The sequence below is a fragment of the Centruroides sculpturatus genome, unplaced genomic scaffold (assembly GCF_000671375.1).
Source record: "Centruroides sculpturatus isolate CEXI.00-Female unplaced genomic scaffold, Cexi_2.0 scaffold522, whole genome shotgun sequence".
Taxonomy (NCBI): Eukaryota; Metazoa; Arthropoda; class Arachnida; order Scorpiones; family Buthidae; genus Centruroides; species Centruroides sculpturatus.
Window position 1 is genome coordinate 482,665 of NW_019384746.1, and position 26,605 is coordinate 509,269.

A 26,605-nucleotide genomic window follows, 5' to 3' on the forward strand; every position below is an offset into this window, starting at 1 on the left:
GACGAGAAATATTTTATATTCAAATCTATTCAATATTCCTAACGATGCTATCTGAATACGTATATTTCAAGAATTAAACCTCAGATGATGTTGTAAAATATTAAAGTTCACACGTTAGAGTGATAAGAAAATACTTTACCAAGGAGAAAAATTATTTAAGTAACTAACCTTTTAATATAATTTTCTTTTATTTTTTTAATTTATAAAAGTAAGATATTCTAAAATGAATTTCTATGTATTTAAATAGATATAAAATAATTTTATTATGTATTTTTATATTAACATACGTCAAACCTTAAATCAAGGAGCCATTCGACTCCAAATTATCAAAACGTTTTCAAGATTTAACTTAAATTCATCAGCGACCACAAGTAACATTCTACTTTTGTATATTTTTCTCACGAAATATTTATAGGAAAATATTTATAACTAACTAAATTGTTGAATTCGGACCATTTATTATTAAAAAATAATAATATTTAAATTGCTAAATGTAGCGTTTTAAACAGCCAAGCCAACTTTTTAAATGATTTTGCAACTCAGAAGATAACACTGACAAATTTCAAACTCTGCATCAACAATGCTTAACGTTAGTCGTTGTATCACATCAGTTTTCGGCCATTGATTTATATTCAATACTTTTTAATAAAGAATATTTAGTTTTTAAATTTCCATAGAAAGTAAAAAGTTTTATAATCTTTACAATAGTAAAACCTGCCCAAAACGGGAGTAATTCTTCTTAAGAACACACCAATTTTCTGTGTTAAAAACCTGTCTAAACGGGAGAAATATTCGGTACTCTACGAGTCCGGTTTATACAGGTTTTACTGTATTTGTTTAATAAATCTTTTGTGTTATATACAAACTGATTAAGTTGTATTATAATAGAAAAAAAAATCTCCAAAAATAAATATTTTATTTTTTATTGATATTTAATTAAACTGAATATATTTAAACTCGAATTAAAACGATATAATAATTACTTTAAAATAAATGTAGAATATATTTTATAATAAATAAAAAAATGTTATCTAAATAAATNTTAAAGTTTTAAAAATCAACTTTATTTGCGAATTTTTTTATATCATTTAATTATACTGTTGGAAATATAGTAAAACCTGTCTAACGCGGAACCTTTATAAAACGGAAACCTGCCTAAACGGGAAAATCGCCTTATTCTTATAAGGCGATTTTCTATGTTAAAAAAAACCTGTTCGAAACGAAAACCTGTCAAATTGGAAAAGTATCAGGCATCGTGTGAGTCCGGTTTACACAGGTTATACTGTATATAAAATTATTTCGTTATGTAAACTTAAAATTTAAAAATAATTATTATATATATATATTTATTTTAAGTAAATAAAAAGTATTATTTTAGGGTGGTGTATGCGGAGAAATCGAGCCATTTGGTTGTAGCCACTGCGAGTACGTCCTGGATAAAAGGTAAAATTCATTTTAAAAAAAAAATAATAATTTTAACTTTTTATTAAACGGTTGTAACGTTTGAAATTTAAAAAATAAATAAATAAATAAAATCAAATTTTTAAAATTAATAACAGTATAAATTGTAGAACTACTTCAAACAAATACAACTGCACGAACATCTTTTCTCCTGTTATTGATTTTAAAATGTTGATAATCAAAACGATGTCGACTTTCGAATCAATAATGTTAAAATTAGAAGACGTTTAGTTAAAATTTTGATCATAAAAATTAATTACAGAATATTCTATAAATGCCAATTTTGATTTTTACAGGTTGTTTTTATAAAGTAACTGCAAATTATGGGAAATTGAATTCCGAAGATTTTCGAGAAACTGGCAACCGTTGTACAGAGACCAGCATATTGTTGCAATCCCAATCTAAATCAACAATTGTTCTTCAGGTAATGTTTGAAATGATCGCCATATCCGTTACACTTATCAATAGATTGACCTCCCTCCCGACATTTTACCTGACGTCATTGTAAGTCGTCTTTCTAAAAATAGCGTGACGTGTAAAATAGCGCACCACTTGACTCTTAATCTTCCAGTTATCGTCTCTTCTATCTGCTCTTTTATCAATTTATTTTTCTTATTAATTAATTTTAACGCTTTATTGTCTTAATTAATAAATATTCTTAAACGTATCTGAATTTTTCTGATACTGTTTCCATCGAAATAATATAATTTCTTTGAAAAACTATTAATTAATTATTAGGCTACAATGGCTATAATTTGAAAAAATTGTAGATCTATAATTCCCACTGTCGTCCGTTTGTCTGTCCTTCCTTTATCTCCAGAACGGTGTTAAATATATAAAAGTCGAGAATTGATATGGAAAGCTTATGGGCAGGAAGCCCCGATTAACTATATACGAACGTCCGTTATAGACCGGAAGTCACATGATTTTAATTTAAAATTTTCTATAGAATGGAGATAGATACATTGAAAATAATTTTTATAAAATATTCAAAGGGGTAGAGAAAAAAATTACTAATTGAACAAATCATTAGTAACTTTGAGAAAAACGTACGAATTGGATTACTGAAGTGCTTAATTAATAAAAAAGAAATGAATGGTATTACCAAAGATTATCAAAGGTAAGAAAAGCTAATGGTAAGAAGATTACTGCGTGTACTTCTCCTTAAAGAAGAAAGACTTGATGAAGTAAAACATTTTCTTCGTGTACTTTGAATCTTTTCAGCGATTTCAATGCTATAGTTGCGAGGAACCATCAGGAGAATTTGGAATCGATTTCCTTTGACCCATTATCTTATCTCTCCGATTGACATCATAACGATTTGTGGACCAGACTTTGATTATTATTCTATCAAGTTTTCTGCAGTGTAATTTGTAGATCTGTACGGAATATAATTTTACATGATATATGATAATTATTTACATTTCAGTTGTTCAGAAAAAGAGTTAAATAATTTCTGTTGAATAAGTGAAAATTTTGGTAGCAATTTATTAACAAATAAAAATAATTAACAAATGTTTTTATTATTCAGATAATTATAACGTCATTTTATATTTAAAAAAATTGATGTAATCTGTTACTTTTTTACATTAAATTTTAAATTCTTAGTTTAAATTTTAACACTGTAAAATATAGTACTGTAGATAGAAACGCCTTTCTAATTACAAAGTTTCTAGTATAATAAGATTATAACAATTAATTTAATAGACTCAACTTTATTAAAAACAATAATCAAATTTAACTTTGTACAGTTTGCATAATATAAAAAATAATTTTAATAATTTATATATATTATAAATTTATAATTTATTGTAAAAATTTACATTTAATAAATTAATATAAATTAATTTGTTTATATGAATTGAAATTTCAAATTTTGATTTTTTTAATTGTTATAACTCAACACTGGAGTGCTTTGTCTTTTTCATTACAAAGAATTAATGAAAGTTAACAAAGAATTTCATTTCATTTATTATTTTAAGTAATTCATAACGTAAGTGAATGTTTATATTTTAATTTCTTAATTCTTTTTTTTATTCATTAATGAACAATTGAAAGACATTTCCGAAATAAAATATAAATATAAATATATTTTATAATTAAAATTCCAGACATACGAGTTTTCTCGTTTAATATATAATAAGAAATCTCAAGAAAGAATTTCTGTTGCCAAAATTTATTTAAAATGCATCACAATATTCATTGTTTTACTTGTACTGTACGTTTTTAAATTTGACTCGAATAAAATTAAATGTTTATTATCGACTAATTTACCCATTTTTCCGTTAAAATTAAAGATTATTTTAAAATTTTATTGTATTAGATACTTGATTCTTTTTAACTTTACTTACTTATAAACTTGAACGTAATTGAATTTGAGAAGACATTTTTCCAGCGTATTACAGAAGTTAAATCAATGTTATTGTTCTTGTAAATCCTATTTTTAAATGCTAAAGATACTATTTGAAAGGGAAAATCCATCCAAATAGGAATTAGAATCACTTTAAGCTTTCATATCAGTGTTCAAATAGGGTAATCATTGGTAAATTCGTGATAACATTAATTATTCTTTAATTATCGGATATATATTTCGTAAATGGGCATGTTAACTATAGGCCTACTATTAAAGGGATCATACTCTCAAGATAACAGCAGGGCTTTTTGTCATTTTGAATATGTGTATACAGTAGACCCCCTATAACACTGTAGATAATTCCGTGTTATATGAATTCCATGTTGTACGAGTCACTTAGATTCAGCCGTTCATAGCCCGGCACACGTATTTGTAAAATCTAAGTTACTCGTACAACATGGAATTCATATAACACGGAATTATCAACGGTGTTGTAGGGGGGGTCTAGTGTATCTTAGTTTTCTAGGAGTATAATTTTTATGTTGAGTACAAGTGGTTATTTCATGATATCATGGGTAATTTCGTGAGAGAATCCTTTAGCCTATACATTTGGCTGAGATTTGAAAAAAACTATAGACCTATAAATGCTCACTGTCGTTTGTCTGTACGTCAGTCTGTCTGATGCCTATCGAGAACAGAGTTGGATAGATGAAAGACGAGACTCTCGCCCTTCATCTATCCAAGCTTAGGGCAGAAAGCCCCATTAACTATATTATAACTTTCTATGCAAACCGGAAGTTACGTTATTTCAATTCGAAATTTTTCCCGTGTAAGGAGTTAGATATACGACTCAATTGCTAACAGGAAAAGTATGATGTACAGGAACAAGACACTACTAATTTGAGGTGGAGAGTATATATTAAAATTAAATAAATTAAAAATATGATTAAAAATTTCAACATAGCATTTTGACAATGTCACAATAATTGCTCGTATAACACTTTCCATCCCATAGACTTTAAAAAATTATCTTTTTCACGTTTACGATATTTTAATGGCATCTCGAGTAGTAATTTCGTGATATATATTTAACTAGCATTATCTGTAAGTTATACATATTTTTATTTTACTTCTCTAATCGATGATAATTAATTATTAAATAGTCCCTTTGTTTGATATGTCTAAAATTTCACAGCGAAAGCTCAGAATGTTGTCCAAAATAGCTAAGGAAATTTAAATGCACAATACAATAAAAAAATGAGAACCGTGTGTTTAAATATATCTTCAGTTCTTAGTTTATTGAAATATCAAAAAATAAATCACTTATCATCAATATTTTCTTTAGAAATTTAAGATAAAACTCTCCTAAAATACTTCTAGAAATTTCCAATATTCTTCTTACAATAGAGATTATCGTTTTGCTAACAGTTATAAATAACAGTTTATTTAAACGAACAAAATTTTCAAATTTAATATGTTCCACTCTATTTGCGAGAAAAATTTTAAATCTTATCTTACATTACTTATTTGATGAAAATGAATTTAAAACATATCACGAAATTACCATTGTTTATCCTCCTTTGTATTAAGAATTCGGGCAAAATTAAACTCATAGTCGCTTTATATTTAAAGATATGACCTACTATAATAAAAAACTCGAAATTTTATCTTCTTTTTGTAACTTTTATCTAAACATTTTTTAAAATATAAGAAAATTAATTTCATTTAGAAGTATTTCTTTTCAAATTAATCAATATGTCCGAACTTTCCTTGGAGTTAAAAATGGACTTATCTTAGATTTTTCTTATTGTAAATTGGTCGCACTTCCATTAAAGTCCACTTACGCCAGTGAAAATAAGAAATAAAAAAGTCTAAATTGAATTAATCATGAAAAATTATGGAAATTTAGATCAGAATTGAAATTCTTCTGGGTAACAGTTATGCTTATTTACTATTTATGGATAGGATTTTTAAGTTATACTTATTGTTAAATTGTTTTCAAATTGTTATATTAAAATATATTTGGTATTTTCTTAGTTTAAAGTGCTTACTTCTTCATATATATATATATACTGCATTTAGTGAACTGAAATTATCAATATTTTACGTATTTTTTAAATTATTAATTTTATGATCTGCTCGATGTTTTAAATTATTTATGACACGTTTTATATGAAGATCAAATGGCTTTAATATTACGAATTTGTCTTACATTCTTAAGTAAAAGAAACTTTGGAAACGAAATAATGACTAAATTTTTTGTAGAAATAAATCATAAAAATTAAAAAGTAAATAACTACTTCAAGTATAAAAGTATTCTGACAACAAAAAAATAGGAGTAATATATTTTCATATATATCATCGATTTGAAACAATTTTCTCCGACAGATTTTTTTAAGAATAGCGAAAATTCATTTTAAATTACGATCTTTTAAATTGATAGAGTTTTGTTTACATTTTACGTTTACATTTCAGAAATATTCGTCAAATCGATGTTAATTCAATTTAACAGATGTTACTTCAATTATTTTTCAAATTTCTGTTCAATAATATGACTTACATTTGATGTATATTATTTAGCATTTCGTTGTATAAAAACCAATTTAAATTTGTCAAATATTTTATATTTTAAATCAATTCCTTTTTTTCAATTTAAATCTTAAGAGAAATAAATTTAATGACAGAAGAAAATGGCATTTTAAAGTTAAAATTGAACTGAAAATTTCCAGAAATATCTAAAACAAAAAACAAGATGCAAGCAATTCAACAGAATATTTCCTTACGCAAATTTCAATATATTTAACGTGATTAATTTTAGAATAGATGAAGTAAAACACAGAAATACTTTTAATAAATGAAAAGAACCAAAAAAATTTCTGATATCTGATAAACGTGACAAGAAATATAAATATAGAATACAGTTCAATAACATTCAGTTCCATGTTAGGTTGTGCTAAGTCCTTGATAAGCGTCAACTTGCGAGTCCTATTTTATATAATTTAAAGGTCACGATATTTTATAATATATAAGGACTAATATTGTTCTCCGAGTACAATACCGAATTCGAAGATTGAGAATCATATTTATGAGTGTTTGAGGCCCCTAAAAGTACGACATATACTTTGCCTATACTTAAAACTAACACTGGTATTATCGACCTTTATACTTTTACTTCTATGTACTGTACAGCAGTTGAAGTTACGTTTAGACATCTTGTGTATAGATGTATCTATACAGCTGTGACTTGTACCATCTTTATACTTTTATACTTTATAAAGCTGTGACTTGTACAGTAGAGGGTACTTTTAAATACCCACTACTGTACAAGTCACAGCTTGATGCAAATTATAAAATTTTAACTTTATAATCAGTTGAAAACCAAAGCAAGATTCATACGTATAAAAAGTTTGGCTTCTGCTGAAATAAAATATATATTTTAAAAGTGTGAATTCAGTTTTCATTTAAGAAAATTACATTTTTCTTTCTGAATTCTTAGCTTTTTTCTTTGGATGATAATTTGATTTCCACATTCGTGTTTACATTTTGATTATAATTTATTTCAATATAAATGTTATTTTCTATTTTTCAATTGGTATAAATATAAATTTTTAAAATCTCTTTTCAAGATAAATTTTTCAAAACTTGAATATTATTTTTGTATCGTATCAAATTTAATAAATTTTTATAAATATCCACATAAATATTTTACAAATTTTTATCACTTATATTCTTTTTAAGTAATGGAAAGTATTTTTTTTTCTTATTGAAGAACAAATTTAAACGATATTAAATAGCAAAGATTTAAATTAGCTACAATCATTCTGTCAAATCATTGTCATTCTGTCAAATGGATTTTTATTAAAATCTATTTGACATAAAACATAATCAGTTTGCAGTGATTGGTTGATTCATTAAAAAAACACACAAATAAAACAAAAAACAGATAAAATTCGCCCTCATAAATATCAAACATCACGCCAAACAAAACGCATTTTAACTATAAAAAATTGAATAAGAATATCGATATGAAATTTTTATTATTTTATTAAAGTTTCAATTGCATAAAAATTACATAAATTTGTTAAATTTTTCTTTCGAAAGATGAAGGAAATAAAAGAATGCAGCTTTTTCTCTCATTTCTAATTTATATATATATATATTTTTATAATATCGCATATTAAATGAATGAAAATTTTAAATGTAATGGTTCGAGTTTCATCTTTACTTTTTGAGACTCGTAGACTCTCATTTAAATATTTTTTTTTATTGATAATGTTCAATTATATTTATAATTTTAATATTTTTGAAACTATTTTTATGGTTATTTCTTTTAAAATTCGTAAGATTTTTTTTTTCACTAGAATATCGAAATTTCTAGCATAAACGAAAATTGTTTAAGAATATTTTGTTTCATTTCACATAAAAAAAATCTTCCAATAATGATAATTAAAACTGAATATTAATCTGATAATTGGAATAGGAAGATTGTTTTTATTGTTCCTAAATAAATTAAGAAGTAATTCATGCAGAATGATAACTATCATTAGTATAATATCGTTAATAATTATAACTTAATCGATTGTAATAATGTGAGTTAATGTTTTTTAAAAGTAATATTCTGCAATGACTTTTGACAGTTTAGTAAGTGTTTTTATTTAAAATTCAATTAAAAAATTTTTTCTAAAGTATTTGTTTTAGATAGATACAATTTTACAGTTGAATAGAATGAAATGAAAACGTTAAATACGATAGTTCAAGCTCTGTTAGTCAAATAAAGAACTTCTTAATATAAAGCTTTCGAACGTGTCTAGAAATATATTCAGATTTTTCTGTTTATTTTCCAAATTTGCTTTTACTAATGGAACAAAATAGAAACTCTTAACAAGTACGCTTGTAAGGAGTGTGTACTTACTGAGATCATTCTTTTAAATTACAGTAAATTCAAGTGATTCTATCTTCGTTAATTATCGATATTTAAGTATTTCTTATATTTATAAGTAATAATCTTAATTAATTTTTACATACATTATAATACTGTTAATGTATAGAAAACTGATCTGCCACAACAGAAATACATCACAAAACCGAAAACGGCAAATAAATCATTCTGTATTAATAATTAAAAGATTAATTATGGTCGAAATTTGTGCTACGTCAGGTTTTCCTTTACAAATCAATAAATTTCTCTAAATTACTTAATTATCTCAGAATCGATAAAGAGTTAATAGACAATAGAGCAATTAACATACGATTATTATAAGTTTTTTTTATCATAAATAAATAAAATCTGCGACCTTAATGAAACAGGGATTAATGAAAAAAAAATATATATATATAAGTATATTTATATTAATTTTTTCGAAAGATAAGGGCGTGGTTAAAAAAATTGACTCGCATACTACGGGATAATCTGAAATGTACTACAGATATGAAGGAAGAAGGATCGGGATGTTAAAGATATTCATTTTAGCGAATGAAAACCGAATCCTCGACATCTTGTTCCAATGTTTTATTGAAAGGATGATCAATTTTTTTTTTCAGTTGGCAGGTATCTCGATGCAAGTTCCAACATTCTCGAAAGATGAAATCCCTATCTGTCAAGCTTGAGGAGTCTTTCGAGTAATGCTTTTTCACGATTTTCTGATAGAGCAGTTTGCCGTCTCGTACTATATTTATGACAGATTTTTTAAAATAATATTGCTGTATATTACAAAAATATTTCTTTATCTCATTTTCTGATATAAATTTCATTAATTCGCCATAATTACAATAATAGAATATATAAAATACCAATAAGTAATAATGAATATAGACATTTAAAGTAATAAAATTTGTTTATAAACTATTTGTATATTTTAATATATTTTACTATAAGTTAAATATTTAAACGAAAAAAAAGGGGGATAGAGTTTTTGATACTAGAATTTGAAAAAATTAGTTTTTTCGCGGATTGCCCTAGATTATGATATGAAAGGATTTTAGCTTAGATAAATTTTTAAAAATCTAGGTTAAATATTATTTCTATAAGCTATCAATCAAATTGGCCTATATTTTATCTATATGGTTTCTATTTCAATAAGTCGTATCATTTGCAAGCTTATAATCATAAACAAAGTATAGATTGTATCAGAAGAATGAAACTGTAAAAATTTATATTAAAAAACTGAATAATTTCTTTAGAAATGTTTTCTATTTTTTAAATTTATTTTGAACTATTCATGCTTTGGGGAATCCTGGATCGTTTCCGGTAGGATAAAAAGTTTGAGAAATTTTCGTAGTTCTGTCGGTCCTGGCCTTCACCAACCCACATTATGTGCTTGGATGGGCCTTGAATAAAAGCCATTTTAGTATCCACAGGGTAGAAATAACAAAAAAAAAATAATAATTATTTATCAAATGTAGAATTGTATTTTGGAAATTAATTTTGAGAGATAACCAGAGAAATTTCTCAAATATTTATTTGCTGTGATGAATATTATGACAGAGAAATAATAATTATGACTGAGAAAATCATTAAACAAATTCAACAAACCTATTATTTTAAAAAAATTACATTTCTAAAATATATTTGAACGGGTCAGATCCTAATTCATTGCATTATTTAAAAAAAAATCGTATTTGTAATTTCTCGTTGTAAATAATAATGAAAAGATTTTACAATTTAATCAAATAAAAATATACAAAATTCAATTTTGGAATAAAATCATATTGAATTAAAATTTGTAAATTGGTAATTACTTTTTAATTATTTTTTTATATTATTTTTAAATTTTGAATAATTTAATAGTTTTTTTTTTAATTTTTGATATTTGTAATCAAATATAGTCGACCCCCCTATAACACTGTTGATTATTCCGTTTTATATGAACTCCATGTTGTACGAGTCACTTAGATTTTACAAATACGTGAGCCGTTCACAGCCCGGCACACGTATTTGTAAAATCTAAGTGACTCGTACAACATGGAATTCATATAAAACGGAATAATCAACAATGTTATAGGGAAGGTCGACTGTATTGCTAACACATTTAACATCAATCTTTGCAGTAATGTTTCTAGATTAAAAATATTTGCCAATAAATCCATAAATTCCATCAGCTTTATAATTTAGCTGATAGTATCTCACACTCAATCGAAAGTATTTCCTGAAGGATTTGTGAGGTTATTTTTGGGAATTTTCCTGAAAAAGTTACATACTCAGAAAATAAAATTTTATCTTATTTAATTTAATATATTTAAATTATACAAAAGTAGTATTTCTCTTTCTATTTTCACTGTAATTATCTGTCAAATAAATTAAGATAAAAGATAATGAATTACAATGTTTATTGCAGTTACAATTTTAAAATTTTACTTTTTAAGTTTACATTTAATAAAGAATTTTGCTTAATTTTGTAATATAAACATTTTAAATGCTTAATAAATTCTAATTGCATTAAGTTTATTAATAAATATTTTTATTGCAAATAGTTTTAAGTTTTGGTCTGATATTAATTTAAAGTTATTTATTATCGTTAAATTTATATTTAAACTAAAATTAAGAAAATAAATTAAATTTCAGCAAATAAAATTATGTATCAATAAATTTAATATTTTAACCAATATTTTCAAGTATATATATATTAACTTAATTGATTAATTAACTTTGTATTACGTTGCGAAAATTTATAGATAATGATATATGTAAATAAAGTTGTGAATAATTGAAATATTCATTTATAATTTTCATATCAATTATCATTTTATTCAATTAAAATTTACGTTTTGACTCTGTGTACGTTATTAAATGAAACTTTTATAATAAACTTTATTATTCTGTCAAAAATTTCAACTTTTATTTTGCGATGTATTGAAGATTTAATGTAATATTAGTTGCATGTTATGTTTTGTGAATAATTTTTATTTTTAATATTCAAAATGAATATTCTTTATTCGAGAAGTAAAAAATAAAAATACTGTATTTTCTATATAAACATATAATTTATATACAATATACATATCTTATTATCTGAACATTTATTAATCTATAACAATCTTTATTTACTAAAATATTAGTAAAATTTTAAGCTTCAGCCGCAATCTCTTTTGTCTTTCTGGAATACTTTCCATTAGTTTTTCGTCTTCTTAAATGATTTATTATTATTATTAAAGTAGTAACTAGTTTACTTTTTTTCTTTTGAATAATCTCTCCCTCATGAAGATGACGATCCAATTATCTCAAATATTCTTAATGAGATTAAGATTCAAGTTATGAGTCACAAGACTGTTCAACATATGGCTCATACTTTGCTTATATTCTTAAACTAGTCATCACGATGTAACATGAAACATTGTTCTTTGGATATTATTCATAATATTTAAAATGCTCCTACAAAATAGATAATGCATGATTTTTCAGGCCAGTAAGAGGAGGCTTCAACAGTCATTTTACATAGATCTTAATGATAATGACATTGTTTAACACGACCAAAACATAAAATTCTATCTCAGCAACACTGAACATTGTAATATGTCATTAAATTTTTAGCGTGTTTTTATAAACGTGTTATACATTAATGTACTGAACAGAAAATAAATAGACTACTATTACTTAAAATTTATTTATTAGGATATATATATTACTTATTCAATTTCATATTCATATGATAATTTAAATGTGAATAAGTAAATAAATTTAAAAATAAAATAGTAAGCTTTATAATAAAGTTTGCTCGCTTCAATATTCTGACTGCTTCGACTTTGCAATACAATAAAAATGAGCATGACAAAGTTATATATACTTAATAAACTTAAATTTATATGTAATTTATGTTACAGCTTCCTGAATATCTTGCAATATTCACCGTATATGATAAAAGAAACTAGGAAGCGACAATTTGTTCGTATAAATTAAAACAATTTATTTAATTATTCGATTTGAAGAATACTTACATTCTTTTAGTTATGATTTTTTTTATTTTTTTAATAAGTTTCTAATTTTAAACATTAAAAAACACAAAACTATTCATTTTAATCGTAATTTAATTGATTAACTTATACACTTATAACTAATAAATTACAGTATAAAATTTCAATTATTTTTTGTATTTAATTTATTTTTACATCGAAGTAACAGTTTCGATTTCCAGATATATTTTGATTAAAAAAAAAAAACATAATTTGTTAACTTTATCTATTTATTACAAAATGATTAACTTGAAAAATTCTATTTTATTTTGTTTCCACATCGAAACATTGTCGATTTTTTCCTTTGATTCGATCGTCTTTCTGGCCAGATATTGGCAGAATTGTAACAAAAATGTAGAGAACTGAAAATATCTATTGTAAATCTGTACATGTTAATCGATTAGATTTATACAATGTTAAAATTAATTTGCATTTTTCATTAATACGATTATTACGATTAGAGTAGAGCGTCGTTTATCCGAAGGTCGGTTATCCGAAGGAATTCCAGTCGACAAATTTAAATTTTCGCCAGTGCTGTGGCGCTGTAATCTTTGGCTATGTCTTGGGCTACTCAAATATTTTACGTTTTTGATACTAAATTAACTTCTGAAGTATAATTTTTTATTGTTTTTATATTTTTCAATATATTTATTTTGTTTGTACAAAATAAAAAAATAATTTTTAACGATACAATAGTCTTCGTTAGGCTTAACATCGACGAAAATTCAACGCGAAGCGACACGCAACGGAGAAAAATTTCAACACGGAATAAATTAATATATTTTTTCGTACATAATTGGTTATCCGAAAAATAAGTTATCCGAACAACCCCAGTTCCCAATTGATTCGGATAAACGACGCTCTACTGTATTTTAAAATTTCGATATTTGATTTATAATAGTAACGTTATTCCATGGATATAATACTTCAGGATATCAGAATTCGGAAATATTTAAGTTTATAACATAAGTTTAATTACCGTTAACAGATCTAGACTTAGTTTTGCAGGTCTATTTACTCCATTTATTATATAAAAGATAAGGATATCTTTAACAGACCAATTAAGATATCTGTGTTTATACAGGGGTATTTTATTTCAGTTAGATCATAAATATTTAGTCAAAAATAAGATCTGTAAGATGTTTCAGAAGTTCAATAAAGATATTTATTTAATTTCTAAAAGTAAAAATTAGATGTTTTTCAATTTTAATGGGTTGTTACATCTACCATAATAATTAAATTAAAACTTATGTAGGTCTACAGGTATCATGTACAATTTTAATTTGAATATTTCTCTTTTTAAGAATTTAAATTCGTATCTTTTGATGAAAAATAATTCAATAACTTTCGAGATATTATTTATTTATTAGGATTAAAAATTTTATTATAATAAATTTTGTTTTTATTTATATAAATTAAATTGTTTTGAATTGGTATGAATAATAATTTGATTTTAAAACACATTTTATTAAGTTATATATTATCCGTTGTAAAATACATTACTTAAACGCTAATTTAAAGAAAGAAATAAAACAAATTTTTTTTATTACATTTCAAAGTTTATAAAATTTTTGAACAAAACTCGAATATGCCTACATTTTAATGTAAATAATAAATTATTATATTGCTTTATATTTTTCTCATATAAAACAAAAATTAATTACATTTAAAGTAGCACGAAAAGGCTTAATATTAAAATAGTTTCATATCTTTTCGATTGATTGTTTTATAAAGTTCAAACATATACGTAAATATATTAAACTAAATTAGTTTGAATGAAACGAGTCGCTATTTTTACTTTCCCGGCCCGGTTATATATAAGAGGGAAAATTATGGCGATCTTTGAAAAATTGACCCCACACCAAATTTTTACGTTTTTAGACTCAGGGAACCTTCAATTGTCGAGAAATGCAAAAAAATTCCGGGTTTTTTTCTGTACAGTATGTATGGATGTTAGTGTTTTTGTGTGTGTGTGTGAGGAAGTACAAATTCGTTCACCCTGTTTGAAGTTTAATAACTCCAATGCTTTTTTGTCGAAAATTTCTGAAATTTTGTAGGGAGATTTGTTTATTAGGGGGATTAATGCTATTAAATTTTGGTGATTAAAGGTCAAGATCAAGGGGGTCGGACTTAATGACGGTTTCACTCGTTATTAGCATTTACAACTTTTTATAAAACACATCCATACCCTCAAAATTAAGCCTAGTAAAGTTGTTTAAATTTAAAATCATCAAATCTTTATGATATAAACTAATTTATTTTATACTTTAATTTAAAACTAACTATAATAAGAAAAGAGATATAACGTGTCCATGAATTGTCCATGAGTATCATTTCTTAACACCGAATGCAATTATAAAACATTAAAACAAAGTAATTATACAATAAATGAATACAAATTAGTAATTTTTATTCTTATCTTAAAAATAAGAATGATTTGAAATTATATTAAGAATTTTGTAATGCTAAATAAAAAAAAAGAATTCTCTTTTTCTTTACGGTATAATTAAAGCATCTGGATAAAATCTTTGTAAAGAATTTTGTAAATATTTAATAAAGTTTTTTGTGTTAATATTTAATAAAAATGAAACTTTGGAAGAGAATTCAAAAGAAAGTTCATGGTAACGATCAGTAAACTCTTGTTAAAAATATAATTTATCAAATCCCGTCCACGTTTACAAGAAAAATTCACATAATAATGTTAAATATCATTTTAATGGGTTTTTAAGGAAAATGTTAGAAAAATTTATTTTGTATATTGATTTTTAACTTGTTAAACATTATCTGGCTTGTATCTACAAAGATCAGAATTAACTTTATAAAACTTGTCACATAATTTGTTACAAAGATATCCAGACTTGTTGAATTTGTTATCCTAGAACGTATACAAGACACAGTTTAAAACTCATACACGATTTTTTTTCTCTTCTTCCTAGTTTAAAAATTAAATAGTTATACGAAACAATATACATATATTAGTCACTTTTACATGAAAATGATAATTGTAGCTTACGACCAGTGTTTAAATGTTGTATAACACTGTTTCCAATGTAATTTTTATTCTATTTTTATTACTTTTACGTTCATTGTAGCCAAAATGATACAAAATACTATATCAATAACCATATTTTCTTTATATCTCGATTGTTATTGAATGTTTTGCATGTAATGAAAGGTCAATTTTATTTAGCAGTGTTGTAAGAACCATCTCACGTAATATAATATATTGTTAATATGGTGTGCACGAGACTGTATAATGTCATATAATATTAATAAATAGAAAATATAAATATTGAATTGCGTGTATCATTTCTNTTATATTGCTTTATATTTTTCTCATATAAAACAAAAATTAATTACATTTAAAGTAGCACGAAAAGGCTTAATATTAAAATAGTTTCATATCTTTTCGATTGATTGTTTTATAAAGTTCAAACATATACGTAAATATATTAAACTAAATTAGTTTGAATGAAACGAGTCGCTATTTTTACTTTCCCGGCCCGGTTATATATAAGAGGGAAAATTATGGCGATCTTTGAAAAATTGACCCCACACCAAATTTTTACGTTTTTAGACTCAGGGAACCTTCAATTGTCGAGAAATGCAAAAAAATTCCGGGTTTTTTTCTGTACAGTATGTATGGATGTTAGTGTTTTTGTGTGTGTGTGTGAGGAAGTACAAATTCGTTCACCCTGTTTGAAGTTTAATAACTCCAATGCTTTTTTGTCGAAAATTTCTGAAATTTTGTAGGGAGATTTGTTTATTAGGGGGATTAATGCTATTAAATTTTGGTGATTAAAGGTCAAGATCAAGGGGGTCGGACTTAATGACTGTTTCACTCGTTATTAACATTTACAACTTTTTATAAAACACATCCATACCCTCAAAATTAAGCCTAATAAAGTTGTTTAAATTTAAAATCATCAAATCTTTATGATATAAACTAATTTATTTTATACTTTAATTTAAAACTAAATTTATCATTCGAATTTAAGGGAAACTAATCGATGAATTTATCTTATTTTTAATGTTTAAAAAGATTTCAAAACATAAGTTTAAAAATTCTCAGAATATTTACTTATTCATTATTTTAATATCATATGAAAATAGCTTTCTCTTTATACGCCACGAATTAATAAATGCTTTTGAATCAGAAGATTTAATGAACAGATGGTATCATGTCCAGATTTAATGCTTCTCTAACCACTAAAGGTCTACCTGACTGAGAACCTTTAGTAGTTACAGAAGCATTAAATCTGAAGATGGTAATAGATTCTCCCTTCATCAGAAACTTCAACTTCTGATAGTGAGCATTTATTTACTTATTCTCTAAGTTCTATCTAGCAGAATATATGAAAGATAATAGTTTTTGTGTTTCTGACACAAAGAGAAATTTCGTCTATATTAATGAGATTAGTCAAGTTTCTAAATCTTTAAAATTTATTTATCTATGAAAGAATTCGTTATTCAATTTTTATTTATAAATTAGTTATTTATATTTAAAAATGTACTACGATGCAACATATGTAATTTTATAAATACACGCTTCAAGAAAATTGCTAGAAAGTCTTGTTACATCATTGGGCTTCAATTTTCAAATTACATTGTTGTCCATCTGTTTGGGTGTCTGCTCTTAATCTGAAGAACGAAGTTAGATAGATGAAAGGCATCACTCGATTGTTATCAGGAGAAGTATGATGTACAGGGGAAAGTCACTACTAAAATCGAAATCAAATATTAAAAGCTTATTTTAAATTCCTCATTTAAAGTCTATAATTAAAAAAAAGATAATCAAAATTTTATAAAGAATTTAATTACTTTATTTTAAGTTTTTCATTTTTTTAAATATTTAGAATTCGTATATTGTATAATATAAAATAATGATTAAGTGTCATATAAAATGTTTTAATTTTACAATAGCATTTTTTATATTTTAAAAATATTGTTTCAAAACTATTTCAGTCTGGCTATTGAAGATGTTAATTCATTTATTCAACCTCAAAGTATAAGACGTCCATCGACTTTATAAGAATGATAGAGAAATGCAGTTTAATCACGTTCTTTGGCACTAATTCTTTTTTATGTCATATATACATCATAGAAACTTTATTTCGGTCATTTGTGCTTAAGTTTATATAGAAAGCTTTTGATCTTCTAATACTTTTGACTTTAACACTTAATAATTTATAGAACAACAAAATAAAAAACTTTTGATGTCGTTGAGAAAGATATCTCTACAATAAATACAACATAAAGCTATTCTTATACTCGAGCTTTATCTGGAATAGAACGAAATGATAGTCAGCAATATGTTCGAGGAATTGAAGAAATCTAAGTTACAAGTTTTCGACCTTAAAAGCAAATAGTAATTTACTTTGTTCTTCTCTTGTTAATATTGAATAGTCATCATGGGGTATTTTGTGTGTGTTTTTCGTAACTAATATTTTGAACTAAGAATGGAGATATTTCAATATTCTTTAAAGATCTCTTCTCGACATTAATTAAGATAAATATTAAACTTTTTTTTATACTTTTGTAAAGCCTTAAACTATTGTTTCTAATATTTAATTTTGTTCATTTAATGTTTCTTCTATTAGATTATTAAATGGATTATCTTTACTTCATAAATGTTGATTTCATTTCTCTCAAGTTTCTTTTTTTATTTTATAATCAAATCCAATTCGTTCTTAAATTTAAAATTAATTTCGAAATTTTTGTATCTCTTATTTATTATTTTTGAATTTTTTTACTGGAAAAAATCAAAATTTCAAAAAATATTTTATTAATACAATATTTTTTTACGTGACATTCAAGCTAATTTGTTAGAAAAAATAATAAATTTTATTTTAAATTTGTACTAAAAAAAAGTAAATTTTTCTCTTTTCTTCCTCTTTCATTTCATTTGTTACTGTTTGTTTTACCAATTCATTTCATGTTATATTCATTAGAATGATGTCAACTTGTAAAATCTTTTTAGAGTGCTAATTATAAAATATATAAATATTAATATTTATTTATAAGTCCACAACTTATAACTATAATTTGAGATTTTAAGAGTAAATCTAATTAGAAAAATTGCATATACAAAAATAAGACATTGATTAAAATATTGGGTTTGTTTTTTCAAGATTTTATCCTGGACGTTTTTACTTATGAAATGTCTAAACTATTCTAACTGAATCTATTCAAATCCATCAATATTTTTATATTATTTACATATGAAAGTATCAAGTTATTAATAAAATTTTACAAATTAACTTTCGATCGGATAACTCAGAAATTTTCTCGATTTTCTCTATTAATATTTTCAATACGAATTAATTCAAAAAAAAAATAGGAATAAAAAAGAATCGATAAACGAGATGAGACAAAAATACATTAATTCAGATTATGTTATCTATTACTAGAAATGATGCCGTAAATGGCTCGTTTACAGTTAAATTACCTTCTAATCTTTTTATAACGCAAATATTGATTTGCTATCTACTTTTTTTTCTAAAGATATTTTACATTATAATTATTCAGTTTTGATAAGAATGTATGTTTTTATTGTGTAACTGTTATCCATTTTTATGATTCTGTATGTTATATGGTCTCTTTAGTTTAATGGTACAACGATTTGGAATCAATGAATCGCCATCGTCAATATCAAGAGTGGTCTTTATCTAAAGTTCTGTTAGCATATTAAGCTCCTTTGATATGCTAACAGATCTTTAAATATAATTTAAAACATAAATCTAACATAATTATTTAATATTAATTATTAATTTTCAGAATTTCAATAATATTTTACTGTTCAGTTTCAGGAAATTCATCTTTCCGACCATTCCTCTATTGCTATTGATACAGAATCTCAAGGTACAGGAAAATATTTTACGCCAAAAAATATCGATTTACCTCATCGACGTTTCATCTCTCACGGTCCGTATTTAATGATCAGAATTAATAATTGTGAAGAAGGATGTAGTTTCAGTGCAATCTTCAATAACCAATTCATTTGTAAGTAATGGCCGATCTCGTTCTCCACCTTAATTATACAGACCTAATTTATGTAATGAATCATTACTTCTTAAATCCAATGTCAATCGATATTTAATTAATATTTTCTTAATTAATTAAGTACAATAAGAAAAACTATTAATTAATAATAAAACTGAAAAATTATGAGTATTCTAATTAAGGAAAAATTTATAATTTTTATTTATTTTACAATTATCTTATTCGAAATTAATAATTAATTAATGTACAGGATGTTTCTTGTAAATCCCACCGGATTTCAAAGTACCATATCGTCTAGATGGAACGTCACATCAACATGAAATAACTTGTAAAATGTTACTTATACTTTAAAGTTTGACAGAGACTTACAGGTGTTCAACACCAGATCTTCAACGGTGTTCCAGTGACGTCCAAACACTGTTGCATCCATACAAATTTGCAGGAATTTTAAGCGTAGACTTTAGTTTTGACATTCCCACAGAGCTTCAAAAATGGAGAGACCTTGCGGGCCAAAAATGGGTTCCCTACGATCAACCCATCGCTCACCAAACTGTTCGGCTAAATATCGTCTCACCTGAGGTGAAATGAGTGTATTCCATATTGCACACTCCCCCGCATCGTCAATGTGCAATTTTGGGATTCCGAAAACGTGCAAGAGTCTTTGGACGTCACTGGAGCATTATTGGAAGTTCGGTGATAAACATCTGTAGGTCAACCTCAAACTTTGAAATGTAAGTAACATTTTATAAGTAATTTCATGATGATGTGATGTTCTATCCAGATGATAAAGCACTTTGAAATCCGGCGGGATTTAAAATTAATTAATATGATTATTTTTTATAATTACAAACCAAATTATTATAAAAATTCATATTTATTTTGTAAAGCTTTTTTATAATTAGTTTTACTACTACTACTCTCAGTTTTAAAGGTTTGTTTCTTATATCATTTATTGATTAAATGAATAAGAAGCCTTGTAAAAAACGGAAAAAAAATGCATGTACGTAAGTTATTTATTTTATTTTATTGTTATACTTTTTAAATAAAACGTATAAATTGCCAATATAATGATTTTCTTCGATCTAAGATTATGTTTTGTTGTAGCGAAGGTTTCTGTTACACAATATTTTATCGAAAATAGTCGTGTTGCTTATTCGCTTCATAATCTTCGCAAATATTAAAATCTCTGTAACCAACAATCATAAATAAGTTCAAGTATTTTTTATATATTTATAATTCTCTACAGATTTCAATTATTTATAAAATTTTCCTTAAATCTCTAATGTAAAATCATTATAAATATAATAAAACGTCTATATATTTTTTTTCTAATTAAAACGTTATATTTAAGTTAAATTCATAATACCTAAACTTTTAATAATGATAAATATTATTTTAAAAAAACATTTCATAATGATTTTTGAATACGACAAATTACTTTTTGAAGATGCGATATAACTTAATAAATTATTTAAAATTTCTACTAAAATAGAAAATTTTGCATAATAACTATCTTTAAAAATTTATTTTTATACAGTTTAAATCACGTTTTATTAAATTTATAAATTAAAATTTAACAAAACCATATTTATTTTTAATTCGTTAACTTTAAATTTATACAAAATTATTTTATTTGCGTGACTTAAATAATTTTTTTTATTTTAAATTTAAATTTTATTTTGATTACTAAACAAATAATTTTAATATAAATTAATATATAAATATAAGAAGTTTAGTTTACTATTAAAATGTATTTTGTAATATTTAATAATTTAAAATTTATGAAAATTATTATTAGATTAAAGTAGAAAACATTAGAAACTCTTGAAAGATTAGAATATTAACTAATAATTTAATAAATCAGCAAATAAAAAAATTAAAAACAAAATACTTATTTCTATACATAAGTGCGATAAAAGTTGATCAGAAAAATAAATTTTTAGTGAGCATATTGTCAGCCAGCATACGTCTAAGACAGTTTTCTTGTTAGTAGTTTTTACTGTTGCTCTCTCTCTCTCTCTCTCTCCTGCATACAAATTATTTCTAAATTGTCACTGTATCCTTAAACTCATAAAAGTTCTTCTCTATATTTTATATTAAAATTTATTCGTTAACATATCCTGCATCTAAACTGTCACGTTCTAAACGATTTCTTTTCTGTGCTTACAGTATTTTTATAGATTAGAAAATTGTTAGAATCTGAAATAATATATATATATATATATATATTCAATTATTATTATTAATAATTGTAATGTAGTTTTTAAATTAATTCTTATTTCACGCTATAAATTAAATATTTAGTTTTATTGTTTACTCTAATAATTCAATAACTACAAGTGGTTTTAATTCAATGACATTTAATATATTTCTTATGAATATGAAAAATTCAAATAGGTACACCTGAACAGAAAATACTATTTGATAGTCTATTTCCACTATTTTAAATGGGAAAAATTGTGTTATAAAATTAACCTAAAACATCATATTACACTGCTAGCCATTAAAATTGCTACACCAGGAAGGAAGGCAAATAACAGAATTATGTTTGTTGTACACATACAGTATAATGGTAGAAAGACATAGTTAAATTGACAAATAATCTTGAGGTACAGAGGTATATTTGTATACTTTCATGCAAATTTAGCGTTTATGGTGTAGCAATTTTAATGGGCTGCTAAATATAAAATGCTTAAAACAGCGCTTCTTGGTAATCAAACGCTACTATGATTGTTAACAGTTGTTTTGTATGCAGTAGCATGTACTGTACATTACAGTCTGAATGCCATACCATAAACATAACGTTTACAATAAGATTGAGCAAATAAGACAGCAGTAACAAAAGAGATTTATCTCAGAAAAAATGAAAATAAAACTTTATAATGAAAACACGGGATACATTCTCTGATACTTCTATAAATTGAAGAATTTATTTACTACTGTTAGTGATGTCACAAAAGCATGTTAAGGTTTTTTGTTATGAAAAGTTATTGGTATTATATGGCACTGTAATACTTTCAGCACAGCATTAGAGACGGGCATTTCTTTTGTTGACACTCGGAGCGTTTTTCTTGTGTTTCTGACGTTCTATCAATTGTATTTGGAATGCAATTTGAAAATTACTCGACAAATCGTTTCGTTTAAAGTGTTGTATTGACACAAATATAAATTTTTCCTATATAAACATCGGGCGGAAAACATTGTATTAAGTGATATGTTTGTTCTATGATGTTTAGTTATTAAAAAATGTCAATCAAAATGACATTACACGAAATATGATGTTATAATAATCTAATTTTTTAATATTAAATTATTAAATATTTTTACATCTTATTTTATAAATGTTTATATAACTTATAATCACATTTAAGATATGTCATAATTACAATGATCTTGAATAATAAAATTTTGAAAAGAGAAATATAAATTCTACATCAACTAATCATTGAAGTTATGACGATATCTCGCAAATATTTGGAACTTAAATATACAAATTATTATTGATATTAATTATGTTTTAAATTAGAGAAGAAAAATTTTTAATTTTTAAAGTTAAGAACAACCGCTATTTTAATTTTTATCGCTAAGAATTAAATAAAATTTTAAAATATTTTTACAAATAATATAGTTTAAGATCTAAGTTTCTAAAATAATTTTTATTCTTATTAATTACTTTACCTGTAATTGTTATTTTATTAATAAGAAAGTTATAATATAATAATTATAAATTTATTTTCCAGATTGTAATAGAACATATGAGAATAGTAAAGGTGTGATTACCAGTCCAGATTATCCTGGTTATTATATACCTAATCAATATTGTAGCGATAGAATTGTAACACCCTCCAATTCTAAGATAGTACTAACTATTGAAGAATTATATTTTCGAAATTTGAACAACTGTGATAAGGATTATGTACAGATATCACCTGTATATAGAACAGGACAGATGACTATATGTCATAATGTCAATAGAATAAATTATCTATCTTCAAGTAATATTTTAAACATTAATTATCACGTTACAACTACTGTAATGAGGTATCGTTTCTCTTACAAGCAAATGAGTCCATGTATCAATACCACAATCAGTAATTCTACAGGTGATGTATGCACAAGTGGTTACTATGTCGATCGTAATTGCAAGTACACTTTTCACGTGCCTTTAGGATACGAATTGGAAGTGCAATTCACTAGGATAGTAACTTCAAGCTCACATAAATCTACGTTTTGTGATCAAGATTACGTAATACTAAAATCGAGTAATAGTGTTTTAGCAACTCTATGTGGTAATTGGACGGGAAGCGATGAATATCCAAGTTATCGTTCCATAGGTAATAATTTCGAATTAATCATGTCCATACAAACTCCATTATATGCAGACTACTTGGGAGGTATCTGCATAAATTATCGTGCCGTGATAGTGAATGCTAATTATACATCCTGTGAGTATGGTTGGATCTCTGGAGAAAGATATTGTTATCGTCTTTCGGATAAGCCTTTATCGTGGATAGAAGCAGATTTATGGTGTCAAGAAAGAGATGGACATTTGGCTAGTGTAACTGGAGAGGATATTAGTCGATTAATCGAAGAAATTATTAAATCTAGGTAAGTGAACTATTGTAAAATTTAACTAATATTATCTCTAACACGTATAAGATTAACGTAAAGAAATTATGTAATAATAATTAAATTTAATTGGTTTTTTTAAAAAACATATCTGTAATGTTTTATAAATAAATTCGTTTCATATGAAGAGAGATTTCGGAGACAGCACGATAGTAGAGTATACATTTCTTTCCTAATAAAATATTCTCTATTACGTTACATAATATAATATAGAAGCGTTAGTATTTTAAACATGTTTTTATTATTTTTAATTAAAGATATGCGATTTTCATTTTTCTTATAACTCTTGAACTGTTATTTACAATTATCTCATCAATACTAAAGCATATTTTAAGTATTATAATTCTTAATTATTTAAACTCAACAATTTCACTTATTAATTAAAAATACTTTATTTAAATTATTTAATTTTTATCTTTCTTATAATAATTTTTCACAGCCAGATTAAATAAATATAAATTCAAATAATATAAGTTTAAATAATACTTAACACAGATTATTAAATTTTGATTGTAATTAAAAATGGAAATAATAAGTAAATTATTATTATTTGAATTATTTTCTGAAAAGTCAGTTTGTAAATAATTTCGATTAAAATAATTATACAGTCGACCCCCTATAACATTGTTGATTATTCCGTTTTATATGAATTCCATGTTGTACGAATCATTTATATTTTACAAATACGTGTGCTGGGCTATGAACGGCTCACGTATTTGTAAAATTTAAGTGACTCGTACAACATGGAATTCATATAAAACGGAATAATCAACAGTGTTATGGGGGGGCAACTTTATACAGTCAGGTTACTATAGCAAATGAATGTTATAATAAACAGTTATCATCAGTACAATCAGAATGCTACAATAAATGTTAAAGAATACTTTTGGTTGATGAAGCACCTCGTGCATGTCATGTCAAGGCCCTCCTGCTATGACTACAGCCTCAGTTGCCATCTTTGTTAACAGATTAATTTAACCTTACATACAATATCAGTTATTAATCAGTTAGCAATTAATTCTATTCTATAATTTCAGCTATGAGCCAGCAAAATAGAGTGAAAATGCTAATTAACTTAGACATTAAAAGTGATATTTCCAAGCAAGAAAATGAAAAAGTGTGGGAGATCTAAAACCTGAATATGGTATAATCAAATCAATGATCAGTACAATTTACAAAAAGAAAAAAAAAGGAGCACAGGTTCTGAAAGGACTCTCTAAGTTAAGCAGTAATATCAAGAAATGGAAACTCTATTAGTGTGGATTAATGAAAAACAAATGGCAGCTGATAGTGTCAATATGATGATTTGTGAAAATGTCAATTAATTATTTAAAGAACTTCACACTATGGCTTCTAGTACAAGAACTGATATTGGAAAGGAGTTTTTGGCACCAAGGAGTAGTTTACTGGATTTAAGAAAAGGATTACAAAGTGTTGTGAGATGTGGTGGAGCCTTAAAGCAGACAGGGACACTGCTGAGCACCATTGAGAAATTTTAAAAAATAATTGGGGAGGGAAGAATTGTTTCCCAATAGGTGTTTAATTGCAACAAAAATTGGCATTTTATAGAAGAGAATGTCTTCCAGAACATATATCACAAAGGAAGTGACCATCTTGCCAGACTATAAGTCAATGAAAAGCTGGTTTACATTCCTCTTTTTGCCAATATTTTGGAATATTGCAAGGTCAAACTACTGTTGATATACCATTTAGAGAATCCCAGAGCTATTAAAAACATCAGGAAAAATTGGAGTTTTGTGACATTCTAATCAGAGGTGTTTTTTCTGACTGGGTGACTAAGGTGTTTGGTCCTCACTGTCTGTTATTAGTTCAGGGAGAAGGATCTTCCACTGAAGATTCTTTTGGCCACAAATAATTCTCCAGTCCACCCTCCTAATTTAATGAAAGATTTACCAGATGAGTTCAGTTTCATCAAGATCTACTCCTTGCTACCAAATACAATGCCTATCCTCTAGCCCAGTGATTCTCAAACTTTTTCGATCCACCGCCCCCTTTGTTCCATAAAGTTATACCCAACGCCCCCTAACCCATTTTCTCTTGTGTGAGAAAAGGATTGGAAATATTCTTAGGAAAACTTTTCTATGAATCTCACACTTTGTGCCCTTACTGTACATTGTTCTCATCATCTGGAAACCATTAAACGCAATGTTTCCTCTTATCAGCCCCAATTTTGCCTTTGGTCACCGTTCAATA

General features: G+C 25.3%; 1 protein-coding gene across 1 annotated transcript in view; it reads left to right on the forward strand.

Annotated features, from left to right (window-relative positions):
• Window positions 1–26,605, forward strand: part of LOC111628455 (cubilin-like) — a 69,675-nt gene that overhangs the window by 15,584 nt on the left and 27,486 nt on the right. The window contains exons 3-6 of the mRNA XM_023372251.1: window positions 1,379–1,443; window positions 1,758–1,885; window positions 19,564–19,762; window positions 23,503–24,370. Coding sequence (XP_023228019.1) covers window positions 1,379–1,443; window positions 1,758–1,885; window positions 19,564–19,762; window positions 23,503–24,370 — 1,260 coding nt within the window. The remainder of the gene's footprint in view (window positions 1–1,378; window positions 1,444–1,757; window positions 1,886–19,563; window positions 19,763–23,502; window positions 24,371–26,605) is intronic.